Consider the following 20,033-nt stretch of genomic DNA (forward strand, 5'->3'; position numbering starts at 1 on the left):
GGCTTGAAAGTCCAAGGCCAAGGCTTTGATAAAGTAGGCCTTAAAGCCCAGGCCAAGCATCAAGGCACTACAACACTTCGTGGTAATTACAAGGATTAAAAAAATCATTATTAAAACTAAAGGATCTGGTGCATATTTTTATGGAATTTTGTTAATCTTTGCAATAAATAAAAATAAAAGGTTTGAAACTTTGTCGTGGCGATTTTTTTCCGAGAATTTCAATTAACAGTCAACGTATTTTGGCCTGTCGTTGAATTGATTTTTCTTTAGCTACAACTAGCTATTGATATGCTCACTTATGAAGCAGGCACTTGCTTCTCTTTATATTTGGGGGAATTGGCCTAATCTCAAAAGAAACCAGCTCCTTTAACTTTCTGTGCGGCTGCAAGCAACAACAACAAAAATCATACCGAAGACACCTTATCAGTGACAATGTATGTTACGTTTTCTTCTTTATCCACACAAAGTGCTTTTTCTATTTTTACTCGTATGTATTTCATCCTTGGTACTTTCTTCATGTTTGCATTCGAAATAAACGTCCATAACAAAACGGTCTTTGGCGAAACACCTCTGGCAAACAGGAACTAGAATGCAAAACAGGGCACACACGGCGTAAATTCCAATGCAGACGTATAAAGTTATGTCGTAAGATCCAGTCCGATCTACACTTTCACCTACAAAAAAAACAAAGAAATTGAATGATATCAAGAGAAGGAGGAGAAAGACAGACAGAAAGAGAATGAAAGTGGGGGCAAATCATACGCAGCCCAGAAATAATGTATTTTGCGGATTAATGATGAAAATAAGAATGACATTTTTTTTCATCTAAAATGGGTCTGGCACCGCATGAACATTTTAGAAAAAGGTAGCTACAGACCATTTTTTTTCGGTGGGGTGTTAATCCCTATCCAAGACCTGTCTCGGAGACAAGTAGGAAGTGAAAATCTTAATCTCTGGAAAAATACCCCCCCCCCCAAAAAAAAAAAGAAGATATGTTGAGATTTGGACTATCATCACAAAACGTTAACATAGTCTTGGGAATGAAAGGACTAATTGTCGGGCGGTTCCTGTGTTATCCGACAGTAGCCATAGTAACAGAGGTTCTCTGTCAATCAAAATGAAGGAAAGTTGTCATCTACTGAAGCATCAGTCAAAATTTACACGGGGGCAATAGCAATTATAAGGTCGCCGCAGAGTTTCCATAATGATCTGCGGCGAATTTTGTGTACTCCTTGCTCTGCGCGAAGTGGTTCACTCACATTTTTCTATCAAGCACACAGTACGCATGCAGGACGTGCAAGATGGTATAGACCACGGAGCTATTCAGAGCTCAATGAAGAGCTCAATATTAAAACGCACATGTGACTACTTACTCTTTAAACGCAAGTGATACACACGGTCATCGTATTTTCTTCGCGTGCTTACGTTGTACGCACAAGCAAATTGCGGCCACTTGAGATAGAATGGAGTGTGCCTTTCAAGTGCGGTGATCTATGTTCGATTCAATATTTCTTATAAAAATGCTCCGACATAGAAACTAGAAGCTCAAGAGAAGGCGAAGGCACTTAAGGATGTGACCACTAGCGTACCTACGGGGGGGGGGGGCAGAGGGGACAGTCTGCCCCCCCTGACGAGCCACAACCCATGCAAAGGACGTATCCCTGCCCCCACCCCCTGACGAGCTTGAAGACCTTTATTGCCCCCCTGACGAGCTTAAATTTTTTTTTTTTTTTTTTTTGCTTGTCAAATTTTTTGGCCTATGGTTTTGCCCCCCCCCTGTGCAAAATCCTAGGTACGCCACTGGATGTGACCACAAAAATTATAAAACTTACTTGCGGTGAATTTTGATAGAAGCCAATAAGGCAGACGAACAAGCTGGACGCTGTCCGCCCGCATGGCAAACACACTGAGCCATGTACCGTACGCGAGACGTACAGCCGTCGTAGAATCGTTAAACGGCATTATTACATTGTTATTGTTAACATCGAAATGAAAATATTGTATAATTCAATTCGAAAGCCACGTCTTCGGCCTCTAAATTTATGGATGCGCCGTAGAGTGGCACTGGGCCGCCGCAGTTTATTTATTTATTTTTTAAGCGAAGCTAATACGTTAGTCACTAGATTTCGAATACTACCTACGGCCGTCGTACATATAAGCTTTAGAGCAAATGTGACCGGTGTAATTAGACCCTACTTTTTCTTTCTTTTCTGACGTCCAGTTTGGAAAGCAATCTTCATATATAGATTTTCCCGTGCATCTTACCGAGAAAGGATGCAAGCATGAATCCAGCTCCATGGAAGAAGGCAATAATGGGAAGGGCTTGAGTTCCTGTTGAAACACCGAAGGTATTGTTGGAAACTGAATACGGAAGACTGTCACATATACCTACCACAGTCACGCCTAATGCTGAAATAATGAAATAAATCACAAGTAGAATTATCCAGAGAGGACGATTTTTCTGCATATTCCATTTCCGAAATAAATGTGGGAAACAAGCATAACATAATGATATACATAAGAATAGGATAAATACCGGTAGGCCTTTTTGTCACTATCCCATATTCCGTCTCTCGCTATCATTTTAATCTCATCATGGGGAAAGGAAGCATCTCAGAAACTATGGCTGTGACATGTTTTCTCGTTTCTTGAGAGAGAGGCAGGGGGGGGGGGGGCAATTAAAGGGGAATCCATTCTTGGCCATAAAATGTTGTGTTGGGAAGGAGAAAAATAAATTAAACAGAATGGCGAAAGTTTGAAAGAAATCGGACAAGCAATAAGAAAGTTATAGCTGCTTTAAAATTGAGATCACTAATATTATGTAGATTTCAAATTGGCTACTGGGTAAGTAAATTAAGACAAGGTGCAAGGACAACTTTCCCATAGGCCATGTACTTTATTATCAGGGATTTGTGGTTTTCTCCTAAGTACCCATTCCCCTGGGGCAATAATCAAAATATAATCCAGGTAGTATATTGTTTATGTCCTCATAAAAGAAAAATATAATTTAAAATAAAACTTTTGGGAAAAATTACATTTTAGCCATAATATGTATTGGAGGAGTACATGGAAGAGTAGTCCTTGCCTTACATCACTATGAAATCCCATATGCGGCCAATTTGAAGTCTCCATGGGTATAGTGATTACCAATATTTACAACTTTTAAAAATTCATAACTTTCTTGTTGTTTGTCCAATATTGTTCAAACTTTCACCTATCAACTTGTCTTATTTTTCTTTTTCTTATAAAAACAAGTTTTTATTTGGGTTGGATTCCCCTTTAAGGAGAAGAAATTGCTCCCCGGTGTGCACACCACCCAACACTCCAAGCTAGTACGAAATAGCAAAGAGACAAATTTAGAACTCCTCATTAAATGATCATAATAAATAGAAGTGTTCCACAAATTTTCGTAATATACATGACAGAATGAAACCGCAACACTTTACATTCAGAAAAGGATGTGATAGATTCTCTAACGTGTGTGACGTTGGCGAATATTAGTTTGGAAGTCAATACGAGCATCTCACGGGCAGAGAGAAGGATTTCCTTCTTATTTCTATAGAAAATATAATCAGGACCGGCAATTATCAGTTGTTGATGCCCGAGTTTTTCTACATTATATCCCCACCGCCTCCACCATCTACAAGTGTTTACTCCCTCCGGAGCAACCCCCTTCAAAATTATGAGCAAATAACACTTACTGCCCGTCAACAACAACACAGCGATGTGTTCATGCACCCACAGAAAGGACAGCAGTATACCAGATCCGATGAAACTAGAGATCAGGAAGAAGCCAAGTTTAGGAAAAGGTGCCATGTCCGCAAACAGGACTAGCACTATTTTGCCGATCGTGACGGAGATGCTCATGACCATGACGGCCTGTGTTCCTTGCTCTGCCGTGCGCCCGATAGAAATCATGAAGTTTACCTGATAATTAAAGAATAACCATAATACTGTTACATATTCGGTACCATGACATTTGCTCCAGCGACAATTGCTCCGCTGTAAATTCCACACACTATATGTAATGACCAACGTCATGGATTTAACACTATACCCTATACTAAACCTAACCCTAACATAAAACGCTATTGCTACTGTTATATATTTATAATGATGTCATACATGATGTCATAGCATGACTCACAATTGTAGCTGCGCAGGCGCAATGCGGAATAAACTTGCTTTGGAATCATATAACAAGAGTATCAGATGTGTGCTTATTTATGTGCCTTAATTGCTAATTACTGTAGATTAATTAGGAGTACATAGCAACAACCCTTACCCTATAATATATTGGACGAAATAAAGCCCGGAGCAACTGTCGCCTGAGCAAATGTCGTGTCACCCCCATAGTCCACCGTGTATATACGATTAACTATTACTACGACTATGACGACGATATGTAAAGATAAGGATTGGGGTTTATTCAGTTTCGAAGGTTATGTTTGGCTTAACGTGCAGATATTCCTTCGGAGCAATTGTCGTCGGAGCTTTTGTCATGGAACCTATTGGGATATCTTGATATGATTGAGTATTCTGTAAAGCTCAGACGATTTCCGTTTGACAGAAAGGTTTGAAATTATAATTACAACAGTAGCTGTAAAGATGATTTTAATTAAGAATCTTAGACAAACTTACCGTTTTAAAGGAATGTTCGAAAGACCTACATGTAGCTCCTGGACGGACCGCCATGCGGTATTCCTATAACTAACCTTCTAAACTGCGTTAAATCACAAGTACACTTATTTGCTGATGACTGGTAATACTCATTTATAGACCGATCAGAACGGAAAAAGATCACGAGACACTTCTGGAAGACCTAACAAAACTAATGGGCTGAAAAATGGGGCTTGGGATTCAGAACCTCAAAGTCACTCACATCTACATCTAAAAAAGGTGTACCTGAACGCTCTTAACAAGGAGAAATTCTGGGGGAAAAGGTAGCGGAGTTTGAGCTCACACGCTGCCAAGAAAACTAGCATAACAAAATCAGTAATTGCACTTGTAAAAAGCAAATGACAACCTACACGTGGCTCTTGTCAAGCAATAAAGTATCGAATATGGCGCCACGGTGTCGAACCGTACATGTTAGAGAAGGACATGATCAACTCCCTTGAACAGTTGAAAGGAAGTAATAGGGACTTGTTTCATCACTGGAGACAACACTTCTTAAGATCATGCATGAAAGTATGACGAAGATGCTGACCAGTCAAATCTGAAGGCGGAGATGCGCAAGGATATATCTTCCTATAATTAAAAGCGGCCGGTGGCTGGTTCCACCAGACCTTCAAATGAATTTCTAAGACCCATTAGACCAATAAGACAATTCAAAGTAAGGACATTTATCGGGTCCGAGACAGCCTAGTAGGCAGTAGAAAGTCACATATTGATATGCTTTGTTGTTAACATGACATCCCAAACAGCTAGAAACAGGTTTCAAGGCTAATGTCGTAGACGACTTCCTTCAGTATCATTCTCCGTTACCCCCATATCCTGGTCATTTATTATACCACAGCGGTCCTTGCCTATATCCAGATCCAGGTTAAATACATTTTTCCTAATACTACTGCTACTTCTACTCCTACTACTACCGCATACTGTCTACCACTACCAACATAGCAACAACACTACAACTACTCTTAGTTAATTGTAATTTGATATCTTGATGAGAAAAATCTCAGCAAGAACGCTCCAATATCATTCTCATGAATTATGTTCCAGACAGAAAAGATATATGAAGCATCAAAAGTGTTGCAGAGGCATGCAACATACATTTACGCGTCTACATGTACATCAGGCGACAACATCAAATTTGAATTCTTGTGAAAAACGAAATTTAGCGCCAAAAGAATGGTCCAGAATTGTGCAGACAGCTTAATGACATCGTATAACAAAAGCCAAGACATTATGAAATATCCATGATGTCTTATATCATGCGTTAAGGCATATACATAATGTTTGGCAGTGCGAGTGTCTCTCTATGTCTGAATGCTTTATATAAATGTTGCTTAGTTTTGTCGCATCTTATCTTTAGTCTCACCAATTGTATGAAGAAAACGGAGTTTACAAGACCATATCCGAATACAGAAAATGAGAGCAATAGGACATCTGGATACAAAAGAGTACGAAGAATTCTGCAAATGGGACTACGTTGAGTTTCGTTTTCTTGATACACTCTACCTTTGATAACCATTTTTCGTCCATCGGCTATCCTCTGTGTGTTATCACACAAATCGCATTCATGAATGGTTTTATCCATTTTTGCGGAAGTTTCATGACTGGAAGAATTGTTTTGACTTTTGATGCCTTCACTTCGAACGTCGGAATTTTCGTCTTCCTGTGAAGCTATCTCAGAGTATTTCGTTCTTCCGGACGCGCAAATCGTTTTGTGTTCTATTCTTGGTTTAGATGGCGGTTTCAAAACCAGCAAACTCAAGGGTATGCAGATGACCCCTATCAACGATCCCATGATTCTTAGCATGTTTCTCCATCCGTATCGTGTCTGCAGAAGGTAGGTCAAAGGTCCAAGGGTAAACGTACCTACAATAAATGGTAAAAATGGAATAACCCTAAATAATCGGAAATCACTTTAAAAAGGATTGGAACAAACTATGAAAAGGCGAAACAAGATTTAAACTTCCCCAGTGGGAAAGAACACTCAATAGTCAACAATCAGTCGATTCTAAGTTGTGTATAATAGCGCTGGCACCGATTGGGACGGTCGCATTTCGGCGAGTCGAAAACCGCTGTTTTATTCATTTTTAATCAAACCAAAATGTAACTGGTACAAAAAAATGTTAAAATGACCCGGGGGGCCACTTACATTGACGAGTGGATACCATGCGCGACCCAAAAAACACGCCAAAGGATGTCTTTTTCTAGATAGGGCACGTTACGTACGTAACATGATAAGGGTGTCAAAAACACAAAAATATTGAAAAAAGGGTATCTATTTCGCTCGGAAAAATATACGTGTTTAGAGTCAAATATGCGGGGATGATAAAACAAAATCAAAATATTTTATAAAGGATGTCCTTTTTGCCCCAACACTACGTGTTTAGAGTCCGATTTGCGCGAGGTGTGGAAGGTGCGGGGCCGTACTAAACCATAATAGTGTGTAAAGGTAAACCGACGACCGACGGACCCGTGACAACAATGAAACATCGCTGTACTTGTTTAGGGGTTCATTTCAGGGAATACTTGCCAAGAGTATCATTTTGTTTCCAATACTTGTTAAGGGGTGCATTTTCAGAATATGGAAAATACATCGCTGTCACTTGTTTAGTGGCTCAATTCTGGGAATACTCGCCAATAGTATTTGTTTCCAATACTTGTTAAGGTATAGTTTCACACGCCAATACTTGTTAAGGGGTGCATTTTCAGAAAATGGAAAATACGTGTTTAGGGTGCTTTTCGAGACCCCATGGTCGCGCATGGTATCCACTCGTCAATGGAAGTGCCCCCCCCCCCCCCGGGTAAAATGACTGTCTTCGACTCGCCGTACGGCCACCGTAGGGGGAATGTGACTGTTCCATTAGGTGGCGAGGCAATTTCGACCTCTTACTTCTTTCAATAACCATGCATCTTTTGTCAGTCTTGGAGTTTGTTCTTATAATATGTTTAAATAATATTCTGTATTTTTTATTCTTGATTTTATTTATTATTTTTTTATCTTGCTAATTTACTGTAAATATTGTGATTCTTGATGATTAAAATAAAAATATTAAAAAGTAATAGTAATAATAATAAAGTTGTGCATAGCGCACTAGCATATGAGATTGAGGGCATGATAACTTCATATGGGGCCCTTATGTGAATCTTGAACCATCATAGTAATGATGATTGCACTTCGTCTATAGAATCATCGTACCATTCACACGTTCACTCGAAAACTGTGATTTTAATTCGAATACCTGAGCGAAGGCGCTATTGTGTCATTGGTGGCTTGTCAATCAAAACACTGCGTCGCAAATACAAACTACAGTCAATGAGTGTACGACAATTCTATTATCTACGGAAGTGTTTGAAAGGTCACGTAAGCACCGCACTCCAAAAGATGTTTTGGAGGTCAACCCTTTCAGACGTAAAATTCGTACCGTAATTTGAGTGAAACTTAACTGGAATTCACCTCCGATGTAGAATTTGAATTCGTGATTGTGATTAGCGTTTGTGATTCTACAGTGCGTATAAGAAAAAAGTTTACACTTTGAAAAAATCCTGTAAAATTATACATTTGTAATATCCTGAACACTTTTCCACATTTTAACATCGGTACAGGTATTTAATCAAATGACGAAATAACTGTCGAAAAATATTTCTGCATGAGTGAGCACCACTTACTTTTGAAAAGTTAGTGAAAAATGATTTGCGCAGAACTTTGAAATAGTTATGCACGTAGAATTTAGCTATTAAAATTGATTTGAAGATATCTTTTACCTTTTTTGACTTGATTCCTTGCCCAAAACACTTCGAAGAGAGCATTTCACCCCACCCCTCTCCCCCACACACCGAGGCCATCGTGACGATATTTGCTTTACACTGAGCTGTGATTTACATGTACATGGAATGGCTTAAGCTTGATTTTCATTTTGTTAATCATTGCCAAGCTTGGGAAAAGTGTGGAGAAACAAGTATTAAATGAAAAATGAAATGTAAACCCACTTTCAATGACAAAAACTGAGTGAAATAATGCTGGAGATGTCTGATTTAACCTTTTGTTCAGATTCGGTTATGTCCTCAGATCCAGCTGGCACAAAAAGGGTATAGGTTGTGCTTACTAAGTGCTGAAATTTCGATTTGGGTGGCAAAATTGTTACAAAATGCTTGAATGTATCCGTCTTATTTCAACTGACTAAAAGTGCAAGGAAAATGTATGAGAAATGTTTCGCAGGGTAAGTTTGATTTCGCCGTTTCCCCTTAACACAGCGTGAAAACGAGCATTTCTGCTCAAACAGATTTCTGCGAGCTTTACAAAAATGGACAGTGCTAACTCAAGTGTAACATTCTGACAAAACTTTTACTTTCATTGGATAGATGAGACCCAAACCCAAGATTATATGTGAAAAAATTACCCACATGTTGTATATTTTTTAATTCCCAGCTAGGGCTTTTTCAAAGTGTAAACTTTTTTTTATACGCACTGTAGTTTGGTTTCACATGTGCTAAAAATGTTTTTCACTGGTTCATTCAAATTACAATTTAGGTACCGTGTGAAAGGGAGGATGGTGAGGTCGTTAATGCTTCAATCATACAGTAGGTTAATGCCTAAAGCCTGGCTCACACTTTGCGATTCGTCGCGATCCGAATTTCAAAGAAATTAATTGTGATAACATTTGGTATGGACTTTCCAACTAATAAAATATTACGGATCAGTATTCAGAATAGTGGTAGGACTACTGAAATTGTAATTCAGCCCAGTTCGAGCCTCCCTAAATGAATATAAACAAATTTAATTCAAAATCGTAATGACATCATCATCGGCTGCGACTTGAAGCCGACTTGGACTTTACTCCGACCACGGGGCTTGCCGCAAAGTTAAAATATGATTTCAGTATTCCTTAATTCTTGCCAAACTTTATATGAAATAATTTTACTTCTTGGAACTTTCATATTTAATGCAAAATGCGATTTCTTGAAAAATCGCATCGCACCGGATCGCATAATGTGAGCCGGGCTTTATGAAACACAGTTGGTTCACTTTGGAAATGTTTACACTGTTTTGCAATGGCAAACTGTCTTCACACAAACCTCTCAAAAAGTTCTGCAACTTAAGTTTGAGCGGTAATGAATTTCTTAGCATGCTTAGTATGCCATGATTATGTAAAAGTGGTAATGAAAAGCAGAAATACCCCTCTTTGATTTTTTTTTTGTAATGCACATACATGATAAATATGCAGCAATTAATGTAAAAAAAAATAAAATGTTGCAAAATTTGTTCTTTCCAATATACCGAATTTCCAGTTTCGAGGACGGACCAAGTTTGAATGATGTTGATGCACTGATGCCTAAAAATCCACACATTGTGTATTCTCTTTTGCGTAATGGATTGAATGTGTTTGGAATAATGTTGAACTCAAATTTTTTTTAGGATGTTGAATTAAAAAAAAAGATGCTTAATACGCACAATTCAAGTCTTTAGCCTTCATCAATGACCACCCAAATAGCATTCAAGCACATTTCATTCGTTAAAAAGCACCATTCGATCACCACTGACCTATGCAAAACATTAACTGTCGCCTGTCTGCATGGTCAGAATTCTATAGAAATTGAGAATCTTGTTAAAAAACAATGCATTTTGCAACATTTCACTCCTGAATTTTACCTATATTCAGGGTAACTGCACATTCCATGATTATATAATCACAGCAGATGGCACATCATTGTAAAGAGGAATTCTGTAATTAAACTTTTCAATGATACCAGTTTAATCTTTTATACTTCAGTAACAAAAACATATAGATGTATCATCCCTCAAAATTGAGTTGCAGAACTTTTTTTTTGAGGGGTTTATTTTCTATTCCGCGAAAGCAGGCATTTTCGCGCCGCGACGCAGAACGCTTTTAAGAACATAGAAAGTGTTTTGTCAAATTCCTTTATAACAAAGATCAACAAGAAGTCTTTGTCGAAAATTGGTGAATTAAAATAGCAGTTTCGTTCTGGATTCTGGGCAAACGACGTATTAGCAAATATGTTTCGTCAGCTCCAAAACTTAGGACGAAACAGCTGTTCCGGTTCATCAATAAATTGTCGACAAAGAACTTCCAGCTGTTCATTGTTATTTGACGGGCATTTTCAAAACATTTACTGTGTTCTTGAATTGGTTCTGTGACGCTGAAACAACGTCATCATGTGGCACTGATTGATAACACTAGCTGTGTTCACATTGATCCACAAAGTGTACAATCTTAGTATAGCCTTCCTACAGAGGAAGACGAAAACTGTTGAGAGTCTACCCAGGGACCAACCTAGGTTCTTTATCCCATGCAACTTCAGACGGAGACAGGAAGGAAAGAGAGAAACAAAATTTACCTCTATAGAGGCGGGATAATTACCGAGGTTTGAGCTTGCCATGGGCATTGCCGTGGCCCTGGTTGCATTCTTAAGGGGGAAGTAGGTTAGGATGAGATTAAGGCAACCAAAGAACGCCATCCCAGAGCCAAAGCCAAAGGCCAAGCTAAACGAGAAGTACATCGGTGGAAGAGAGTGCATGAATGACGTCACAATGATGCCAACCGACGAGATTGCCAACCCTGTCACGACGATAGCACGAGGCCCAAAGCGTTCAATCAGAAGGCTGATTAGCGGTGAGCTGGCACAGCAAACACCTAGCGGCAAGGAACCCATCCATGCTGTGTAAGGGAGAAATTATATTCAAACATTCAACACGTATAACAGGCCTTACGCTTTTATCTGTTTCCAATTTGTGTAAATTTTTGTGTGAGTATGCGTGGGACTGTGTATTTATATAAGTAGTGTTCAATCTATTGTACAATATATACTGGCTTATGTACGACACATATAAAATTATCCCGAGTCCAGGTTTATTTCATCGAGGCCGAAGCCGAGGTGAAATAGACCTGCACGAGGGATCAATTTGTATTTGGAGTTCATATAGTCCAACAATATTGTATGACAGACCGTTCACTATTTGTTATAGTAAATTGCACAACGCATACTTAGTCTTGGCTTATTGTGCGCTAGCAAATGGGAGGCTCAATGACAAACATTCGTACCGTTAAAAATGTACCGTCCAATAATACGGCTCAGGAAAAGGTGACGTCACTGTAAGAATTAAGATTCAACCAATCAACGCATTGCATGCGCTTACTGTAGTTAAAGTAGACGCGTTGAATAGAGTGTTTCTTTCTTTCACCGATATCAAAAAATTGAATTTCTGATATCACGAAATCGAATCCCTGATATCAATAATTTGTATTCTTGATATCAAGAAATGAATTCTTGATATCAAGAAATCGAATATCAAGAAATGGAATTCTTGATATCAAGAAATATAATTTCTGATATCAAGAATTCGAATTCTTGATATCAAGAAATGAATCGAATTCTTGATATCAAGAAATTGTTATGTGTAGTTAAGCAATGGTAATTCTTGATATCAAGAAATATGCATGTTAAAACGGCTTGCCATACGTCGTGTGTGCAACGGTACGAATGTTTGACATTCAGTCTCCCATTTACTCGCGTACAACAAGCTAAGTAGGTGTTTTACAAAAAAAATGTCAATCGGGTGGATATAGGCATTCTAATTATAGGGAAGGATCAGATAATCAATTACATTATTCTTTTAATGAAATATTTGATCTTTGCTTACAGCAGGATTAAAAAAGACCACCAAGTCCCAATGAAATTAGAGAGAAGATTTGAGAAAATGAACGTGAAGAGAAAATTTTAGCAGTAAGGCGAGGTAAACTATCAAACCATTTAAGGAAATGGGAACATTTCCTTACAAGCATGATAGCATAGTGTATAGAGGCGACAGAGCTCACGAGATTATGTTCGTTAATTATGGTGTTTTGCTTGTTTCAAATGAAAACGCAGGCACCTTATGCAAGGGCGTATGAAGTGTGTGAGTATTTGAGGGTGTGAAGTGTGGGTGCTTGCGTGTGCGGGGGGGGGGGGTAGGCAGGGAACTTAGGGTGGGTAAGGATAGCGAACCACGCCTTTACTTTTTATAGGTTTTTTTCTCAGACATTTGTGAGTCACCCCTCATCTGTTACGATACAGTGTCATTGAATAATATTACATGATTAGTAAATGTATAAGAGTTTAAGTAATTTGTTAGAATTATTTTTACAATTGTTACTTTGTGAACTGTATTGTATGTTTAGTTAGTTTAGTTTATTTTACTAGTACTCCAACGATGTTGCAGGACTAAGCCTGTTCATCGATCAAAGTAGAATGTCTGAATGAATTAATTTGATTTGAGAGAAAAACAATAAAACATCTTTAAAAAGTACCTTGATGTGAAGGAAGTTTCAGAGAGAGAGAGAGAGAGAGAGAGGGGGGGGTGGGATGGTGCATTCAGACGCATGATAATGGAGCATGGCATATCTCCAAAAACACGTACGTACCTGTTTGGGTGACTGTACTCTTGAATTCTTCTTGGAGGGCGACGAATATAATGCTGAAGACAAGCATGAATCCAAAGATGAGAAAGAAAAACACCGAAGCACCGGCCACGACGACCCAACCCCACCGGTCACTCAACCACCGCTTCGTATTTTCTATCCGTGATCCCATCCTAGCTGCCCCCATTCAAAGTCTCGATGGTCAAAGCTGTCGGTAGCATGCAGCCCGGAGAAGGAATTGCCTTTCCAATAGGACCTATGGCGCTTGAGCTTCAACAGGAAAGTTAAAGGACAGCTACCTGAAGACAATAAATGACCGGGAGAAGTGACCAGGTTAATACTGATCTGCTCTCGCGTCTTGAGGGGAAATAAGGCAAGACTTGTAGACTAATCCTAGATTTCCCTGTAGGAATTGACGCTGCCCTATAAATCACCGGTCATTTTCATCGGAAGCAAAAAAACCCAGAATGTTTCCTTTTTAGCTTATGACATAGGAGCACCGTATTCAATCAGGAGCACTCCCGGTTTTGCGAGAGCAATCGACATTATCTCGATCGTCGCATTATGTAATCTCGAAGTATCCCACCGAATAGCTTGCCTGTACAAAGTGCATGGGGGTTTTCTGACATACCCTCAGCACAATCATATAAAAAAGCACCACGATGGCGGATATTTATTTTCAAATGTGTTAAAGAAAATTAGATTTCTCGTCTATATTCGAGATAAGAAACTTCGCCATCATGGTGCTTAGATGATATTCAAGAAAGAAGACACGTTCATGTTGACCAAAAAAATGAAATAACAGTACGTTAGTCTTTGCGTTCAGCCTTTATGCCACTAGACTCCGCAGCACCGAACGTGCTACTAGTATATGAAGAGTTTTGTTCCAAAAGGAGCTAAATCCACTTTTGGTGTTTTTCTGTAAATCAAGGTTTTTTAATTCACCACTTTGCCTTATCCACAGCTTTTTCATTTTGATGTATGATAGTGCTATCATCTTAGATGAATTAAATCATGTTTTTGAAAATCTAGCATTCAATATCAATTTAGAACAAGTATATACCCCAACAAAAAGTTGAAGTGAATAAAAGGGGAAAAATCCAACAAGCATAACACTGAAAATTTCATAAAAATCGGATGAAAAATAAGAAAGTTAAGACATTTTAAGTTTCGTTTGATTTCACAAAAGTTATATGCACATCCTTGTCGGTATGCAAATGAGGAGACTGATGATGTCATCTACTCACTATTTCTTAAATACGAAAAAATATTCTCATTCTCTTCATTGTTAAGTGACACAACGATCGATTCCACCCTGAACATAAAAACTACTTAATCAAAAAAAAAAAACATGTGGAATTCGCATTGTTTAATAATATATGGTTCCGTCAAGTTGGTCCTTGTTGTCAAATCTGTAAAAAAATCATATATTGTATAATTCAAACAATAAAAAAAAAAAAATAGTGGGTGAGGGACATCATCGACTGTCTCATTTGCATGTCCCTGAGTCATGTGAGTTGTGCATATCACTGTTTTGTGAAAAATAAGCGAAACTTCAAAATATCATAACTTTCTTCTTTTACATCCGTTTAGATGAATTTTTAGTATAATTTTTATGCCAGTTTGATTTTTCTCTATTTATTCAAATCAACTTTTTGTTGGGGTGGACTTGTCCTTCAAAATAAATATGAGGGTATTTTTGTACGCGAGTGAATGGGACAGCGTTTATTAGTAGAAAGGCATTGCGGAAAAGTAGTAGGGTATTCTTTGTACATGCTGGTATTACATATGTGATGCCCATAATGCCGTACATTACTACTGATAATTAGAAAAGATTGAGGAATATTTTTGTACTTGTTAAAGGGGGGGGGGTAGTACGAAAAAGATGTTGTGTGTCATGTGTTTATATTATAATCATTTGCAGATAAAGATCTTTTGAAGTAATGTTTATGGATGATGCTTTTTCATGTTAAAGAAGTTTGTTCAAAGGCGTATAGGGTGACTTGAAAAAGTGATATAAGGAGTGAGTAGGAGAGGCAGAGAGAAAGGTTTGGGTATTATGCTTAAAACTACGCTTTAAAGGGAAACTCCAACCAAATAAAAGGTTGAGAAGGTATAGACTCTTCATCAAACAACAGCAGCTTACAAAATACATGGACATGTAAATATTCTCATTTTCTCTTCATTGTTAAGTGAAACAACGATCGATTCCACCCTGAACATGTGAAATTCGCATTGTTTAATAATATATGGTTCAGTCAAGTTGGTCCTTGTTGTCAAATCTTAAAAAAAATGATATATTGTATAATTCAAACAATAAAAACAAAAGAAATAGTGGGTGAGGGACATCATCGACTGTCTCATTTGCATGTCCCTGAGTCATGTGAGTTGTGCATATCACTGTTTTGTGAAAAATAAGCGAAACTTCAAAATATCATAACTTTCTTCTTTTACATCCGATTAGATGAATTTTTAGTATTATGCCAGTTTGATTTTTCTCTATTTATTCAAATCAACTTTTTGTTGGGGTGGACTTGTCCTTCAAAATAAATATGAGGGTATTTTTGTACGCGAGTGAATGGGACAGCGTTTATTAGTAGAAAGGCATTGCGGAAAAGTAGTAGGGTATTCTTTGTACATGCTGGTATTACCTATGTGATGCCCATAATGCCGTACATTACTACTGATAATTAGAAAAGATTGAGGAATATTTTTGTACTTGTTAAAGGAGGGGGGGGGGGTTAGTACGAAAAATATGTTGTGTGTCATGTGTTTATATTATAATCATTTGCAGATAAAGATCTTTTGAAGTAATGTTTATGGATGATGCTTTTTCATGTTAAAAAAGTTTGTTCAAAGGCGTAGGGTGCCTTGAAAAAGTGATATAAGGAGTGAGTAGGAGAGGCAGAGAGAAAGGTTTGGGTATGATGCTTAAAACTACGCTTTAAAGGGAAACTCCAACCAAAGAAAAACTTGAGAAGGTATAGACTCTTCATCAAACAACAGCAGCTTACAAAATACATGGACATGTAAATATTCTCATTTTCTATTCATTGTTAAGTGAAACAACGATCGATTCCACCCTGAACATGTGAAATTCGCATTGTTTAATAATACAGTATATGGTTCAGTCAAGTTGGTCCTTGTTGTCAAATCTTTAAAAAAATGATATATTGTATAATTCAAACAATAAAAAAACAAAAGAAATAGTGAGCATGTCACTGAGTTGTGCATATCACTGTTTTGTGAAAAATAAGCGAAACAATAAAATATCATAATTTTTTTTATTTGACATCCGATTTGATGGAATTTTCAGCATCATGCTAGTTTGATATCTCTCTATTTATTCAAATCAACATTTTACTGGGGTGGACTTGACCTTTTACAAAACCTTAGTTGAATGTCCATTTTCGTCAATTTAAACATTATGGAAATTGAACACGAAACACATAAATATTGGTAGAAGAGTACATTTTACATCATATCTGATATTGTAATTGAAAATAATCGATAAACAAAAGAACATTATCAAAACGAGTGCTTTAATTTAATTAGTTAGTTTAAGGAAATCCTGAAAAGAAAGTTAGCGGGACCAGAAAAGAAAGGGGTTATAAGTGTTACTGAGGGAGAGTGTTCGCTATGTTTTTTTTTTCAACCTTAATACCGTTACCTATTCAATGAAAATCCTTGACATGGAGAAACTGTTTGATGACTATTTTCTCCTTAATAATTTGATGCCTTTTCTATGTTTTTTTTTTATCTGGTATGATTATGTCTAAGCTTGGATAATCGAAAAGTATTCTTTGCTGTGAAGTAAAATTTGATTGCAAATCTTTATCCTTGGACCAATTTTATGAAAGCTGTCAGCACTGGCAAGTTGTCATTATCCGACAGTTAAGTAGTAATTGAAAACTTATACATCTAGCCATTCTCACCAGACAAAGTCCCCCTTCTGCTTTTAAAATAAGAAAGAAAATAAAGGCATTTTACAAAAGGGTAAATCAGTCCTACTACGGAGAAGGCTATACTAGGTACCTTTGAACGGTCTAATAACATTATTGTCAGTTGTAGACCATAAAAAAAATCAATTTCAAGAAATAAAGGCCAATAATGAGGGGGGGGGGTAAAGAGGGGTTGTTTGAGATCAATGTTAAATCATTTCACTACTGCAAACAATAAATAATTTCTTAAGTCAAGTCCACCTCAGAATGTTAATTTGAATAAATAGAGAAAATCAAACTAGCATAACACTGAAAATTTCATCAAAATCGGATGTAAAATAAGAAAGTTATTTTAAGCTTTCCCTTTAATTTTCACAAAACAGTGATATGCACAACTCAGTGACATGCAAATGACATGGTCGATGATGGTCCCTCTCTCACTATTTGAAGAGTTTGGTTGCAAAAAGGGTTAGGTCCACTCTGGAGCATTCCGAGAAAAACCATGTTTTTTATTCTCACTTATTGCAATATTCTTATGAGAAACTAAATTGTCACGATGCACTACCCTATTATGTAAACATAAAATTGGGTATAAAAGAAATCTACCTGTTTTCATTTTTTTTTTAATATTTAAAAAAAAATTATCAATGTGGACCTAACCCCTTTCGCAAGCAAACGAAAATGAATCCAATCTCTTTTGATTAAAAAGGGATTTTTCTTTGCCACTTTTATTCACGTTTTCATGTGAATTTCAAATTTTCTTTGGTATCATCAGAGCGACTAAAATTTTTGAGGTTTTGAGACAGAAAACAATAAAATTTATGAAAAATGGACCTAACCCCTTTTGACAAATGAGCTCTTCAGCAGAGTTTGGTGGCAAAAAGGGTTAGGTCCACTCCAAGATTTGTTTTATTTATTGTCCCATAGTGCAATATTCTTATGCGACACTAAATTTTCATGATACCCTATACCATGAGAACATAAAATTGGGTATAAAAAGAAATCTACCTGTCTTCATATTTGTTAAAAATATTCTTTGCAAAACAAAAAATATGTGTGGACCTAAACCCTTTTGCAACCAAACAGAAATGGGCCTAACCCCTTTGAAAAAAAAAGTGATTTTCCTTTTTAATCGGAATTTCAACTTTTCTTTTGTATCATCTTATAGAGCTACTAAAAATCTATACATTGAGACCAAAAAATCAAATTTGATGAAAAATGGACTTAACCCTTTTGTAAGTGAGCTCTTCATTTCTTTCGATTTCTGTTATTTGAATTATACAATATTTCATTTTTTACCGATTAGAAGGACCAACTTGACTGAACCGTATGTTAAACAATGCTAATTCAGGGAGGAACTAATCGTTGTTTCGCTTGACATTGAGGAGAAAATTAGAATATTTCATATTTCGTATAATAAAATACAAAATAAATAGTGAGTGGATGACGTCATCAGTCTCCTCGTTTGCATAGCGACCAGGATCTACATATAACTGTGTTGTGAAATTTTAAGTAGAACTTTAAAATGTCATAACTTTCTTATTTTACATCCGATTTTGATGAAATTTTCAGTGTTATGCTTGTTGGATTTTTCTCTTTGTATTCAAATCAACTTTTTGTGGGGGTGGACTTGTCCTTTAATGAGCATGACGAGAGTTTAACGTTTGGAAAATGTATATTACTTCTCGACAAATTGATTACGGAAACCATGTAGCTATTACTTCTACTCTGTGTTAGCTCCATGCGGAAACAGTATATTGCTGTTGTCAAGATAAGAAGCATGGAAGAGAAGAAAAGTGCGTAGTGACTAGTCTGCAGGCACAGACCCTGATTGAAACTTTGATCAACAAGCGTGTCTCCATGCAAAGACTAGCACATACAAAATTTAGTGGGCCTTCAGTACACAAGGCATGAGTTAAAGGACAAGTCCACCCCAACAAAAAGTTGATTTGAATAAATAGAGAAAAATCAAATTAGCATAATACTGAAAATTTCATCAAAAACGGATGTAAAAAAAGAAAGTTATGACACTTTAAAGTTTCGCTTGATTTCACAAAACAGTTATATACACATCCTGGTCGGTATGCAAATGAGGAGACTGTTAATGTCATCCACTCACTATTTCTTATGTATTTTGTATGAAATATTCGAATTTTCTCCTCATTTTCAAGTGAAACAACGATTGATTTCTCCCTGAACATGGGATGCCCATAATGCCGTACATTACTATTATTATCTCATCAATTTAAAAATAAAGAAGGTGGCAATCACCTGCTATACCCCCCCCCCCCCGCCAGCCCCCCTGCCTGTCCCAACCCCGGGTCTAAACACCGACCTACACCGAACTGTTAGGTGTCACTGATTATTGCGATTACAATATTTGTGATGAAAAAGGGAAAAGTTGACAGCAATTTCCGAAAATACACAAATGTTTCCTCTTTTAATTCATCTTTATAATAGTATGGCAACAAATGGCATATTCTAAGACTTACCACAATTTTTACGGCTTCTTCACTTCCAAACAGTAAACATTGTAAAGAACTCAAGAGCAGAAGAGGCAATAACATGAAACAATACGTTCATGACAGATTTCGTCTCTCATATATCTTTCCCCTCATACCAGTTATTATATTATAGAAGGTGACTACTAGCTATATCAGCATTATGTATGTGCGTGTATTATATGTACAAACAGCTCCAAATAAATATGATATTCAATAGAACCATTGTCATTTCTTACCCATGCTTGCCCCATATCTGTGTATTATTATTATTATTGTTGAATGGAATTACGGTTCAGCAAAAAAAAAAAAAAGAAGAAAGAAATCCGCTCCAAAGCTTCGCATATTTTCCGTTACGCCGTTCCGGTCGCATTGATCTGCCGCAATTTTGGTAGCCTCTTGTCGTGGCCCTGTCGGCTGATTTCCGAGCAAGGGAGAGAGCGAAGCACAGCGCCGCAGGGGGGCAGACTGCCCCCCTGACGATTTACAAGCAAAAAAAA

At 37.3% G+C, this 20,033-nt stretch overlaps 1 protein-coding gene across 1 annotated transcript; it reads right to left on the minus strand.

The window, feature by feature from the left end:
- Positions 1-369: 369 nt before the first annotated feature.
- Positions 370-19,693, minus strand: LOC129271189 (uncharacterized). The gene is made up of 7 exons (XM_054908562.2): positions 19,525-19,693; positions 13,095-13,390; positions 11,055-11,351; positions 6,044-6,543; positions 3,702-3,927; positions 2,266-2,409; positions 370-674 (listed from the first exon to the last, which is right to left on the minus strand). Exons 2-7 carry the CDS (start codon positions 13,276-13,278, stop codon positions 454-456), a joined length of 1,572 nt encoding a protein of 523 aa, XP_054764537.2. The 5' UTR covers positions 13,279-13,390; positions 19,525-19,693; the 3' UTR covers positions 370-453.
- Between the last annotated feature and the right edge of the window lie 340 nt (positions 19,694-20,033).

This window comes from Lytechinus pictus, chromosome 11, assembly GCF_037042905.1.
Source record: "Lytechinus pictus isolate F3 Inbred chromosome 11, Lp3.0, whole genome shotgun sequence".
In the NCBI taxonomy this organism is placed as follows: domain Eukaryota; kingdom Metazoa; phylum Echinodermata; class Echinoidea; order Temnopleuroida; family Toxopneustidae; genus Lytechinus; species Lytechinus pictus.

Excerpts from the sequence above, each read along its gene's own strand:
- LOC129271189 (XM_054908562.2), bottom strand. The coding sequence starts at position 13,278 with ATGGGGGCAGCTAGGATGGGATCACGGATAGAAAATACGAAGCGGTGG. Across the intron at positions 11,352-13,094 it reads GAGTACAGTCACCCAAACAG|CATGGATGGGTTCCTTGCCG; the intron begins GTACGTACGTGT and ends TCCCTTACACAG. Across the intron at positions 2,410-3,701 it reads TGTGTTGTTGTTGACGGGCA|CATTAGGCGTGACTGTGGTA; the intron begins GTAAGTGTTATT and ends TCATTATTTCAG.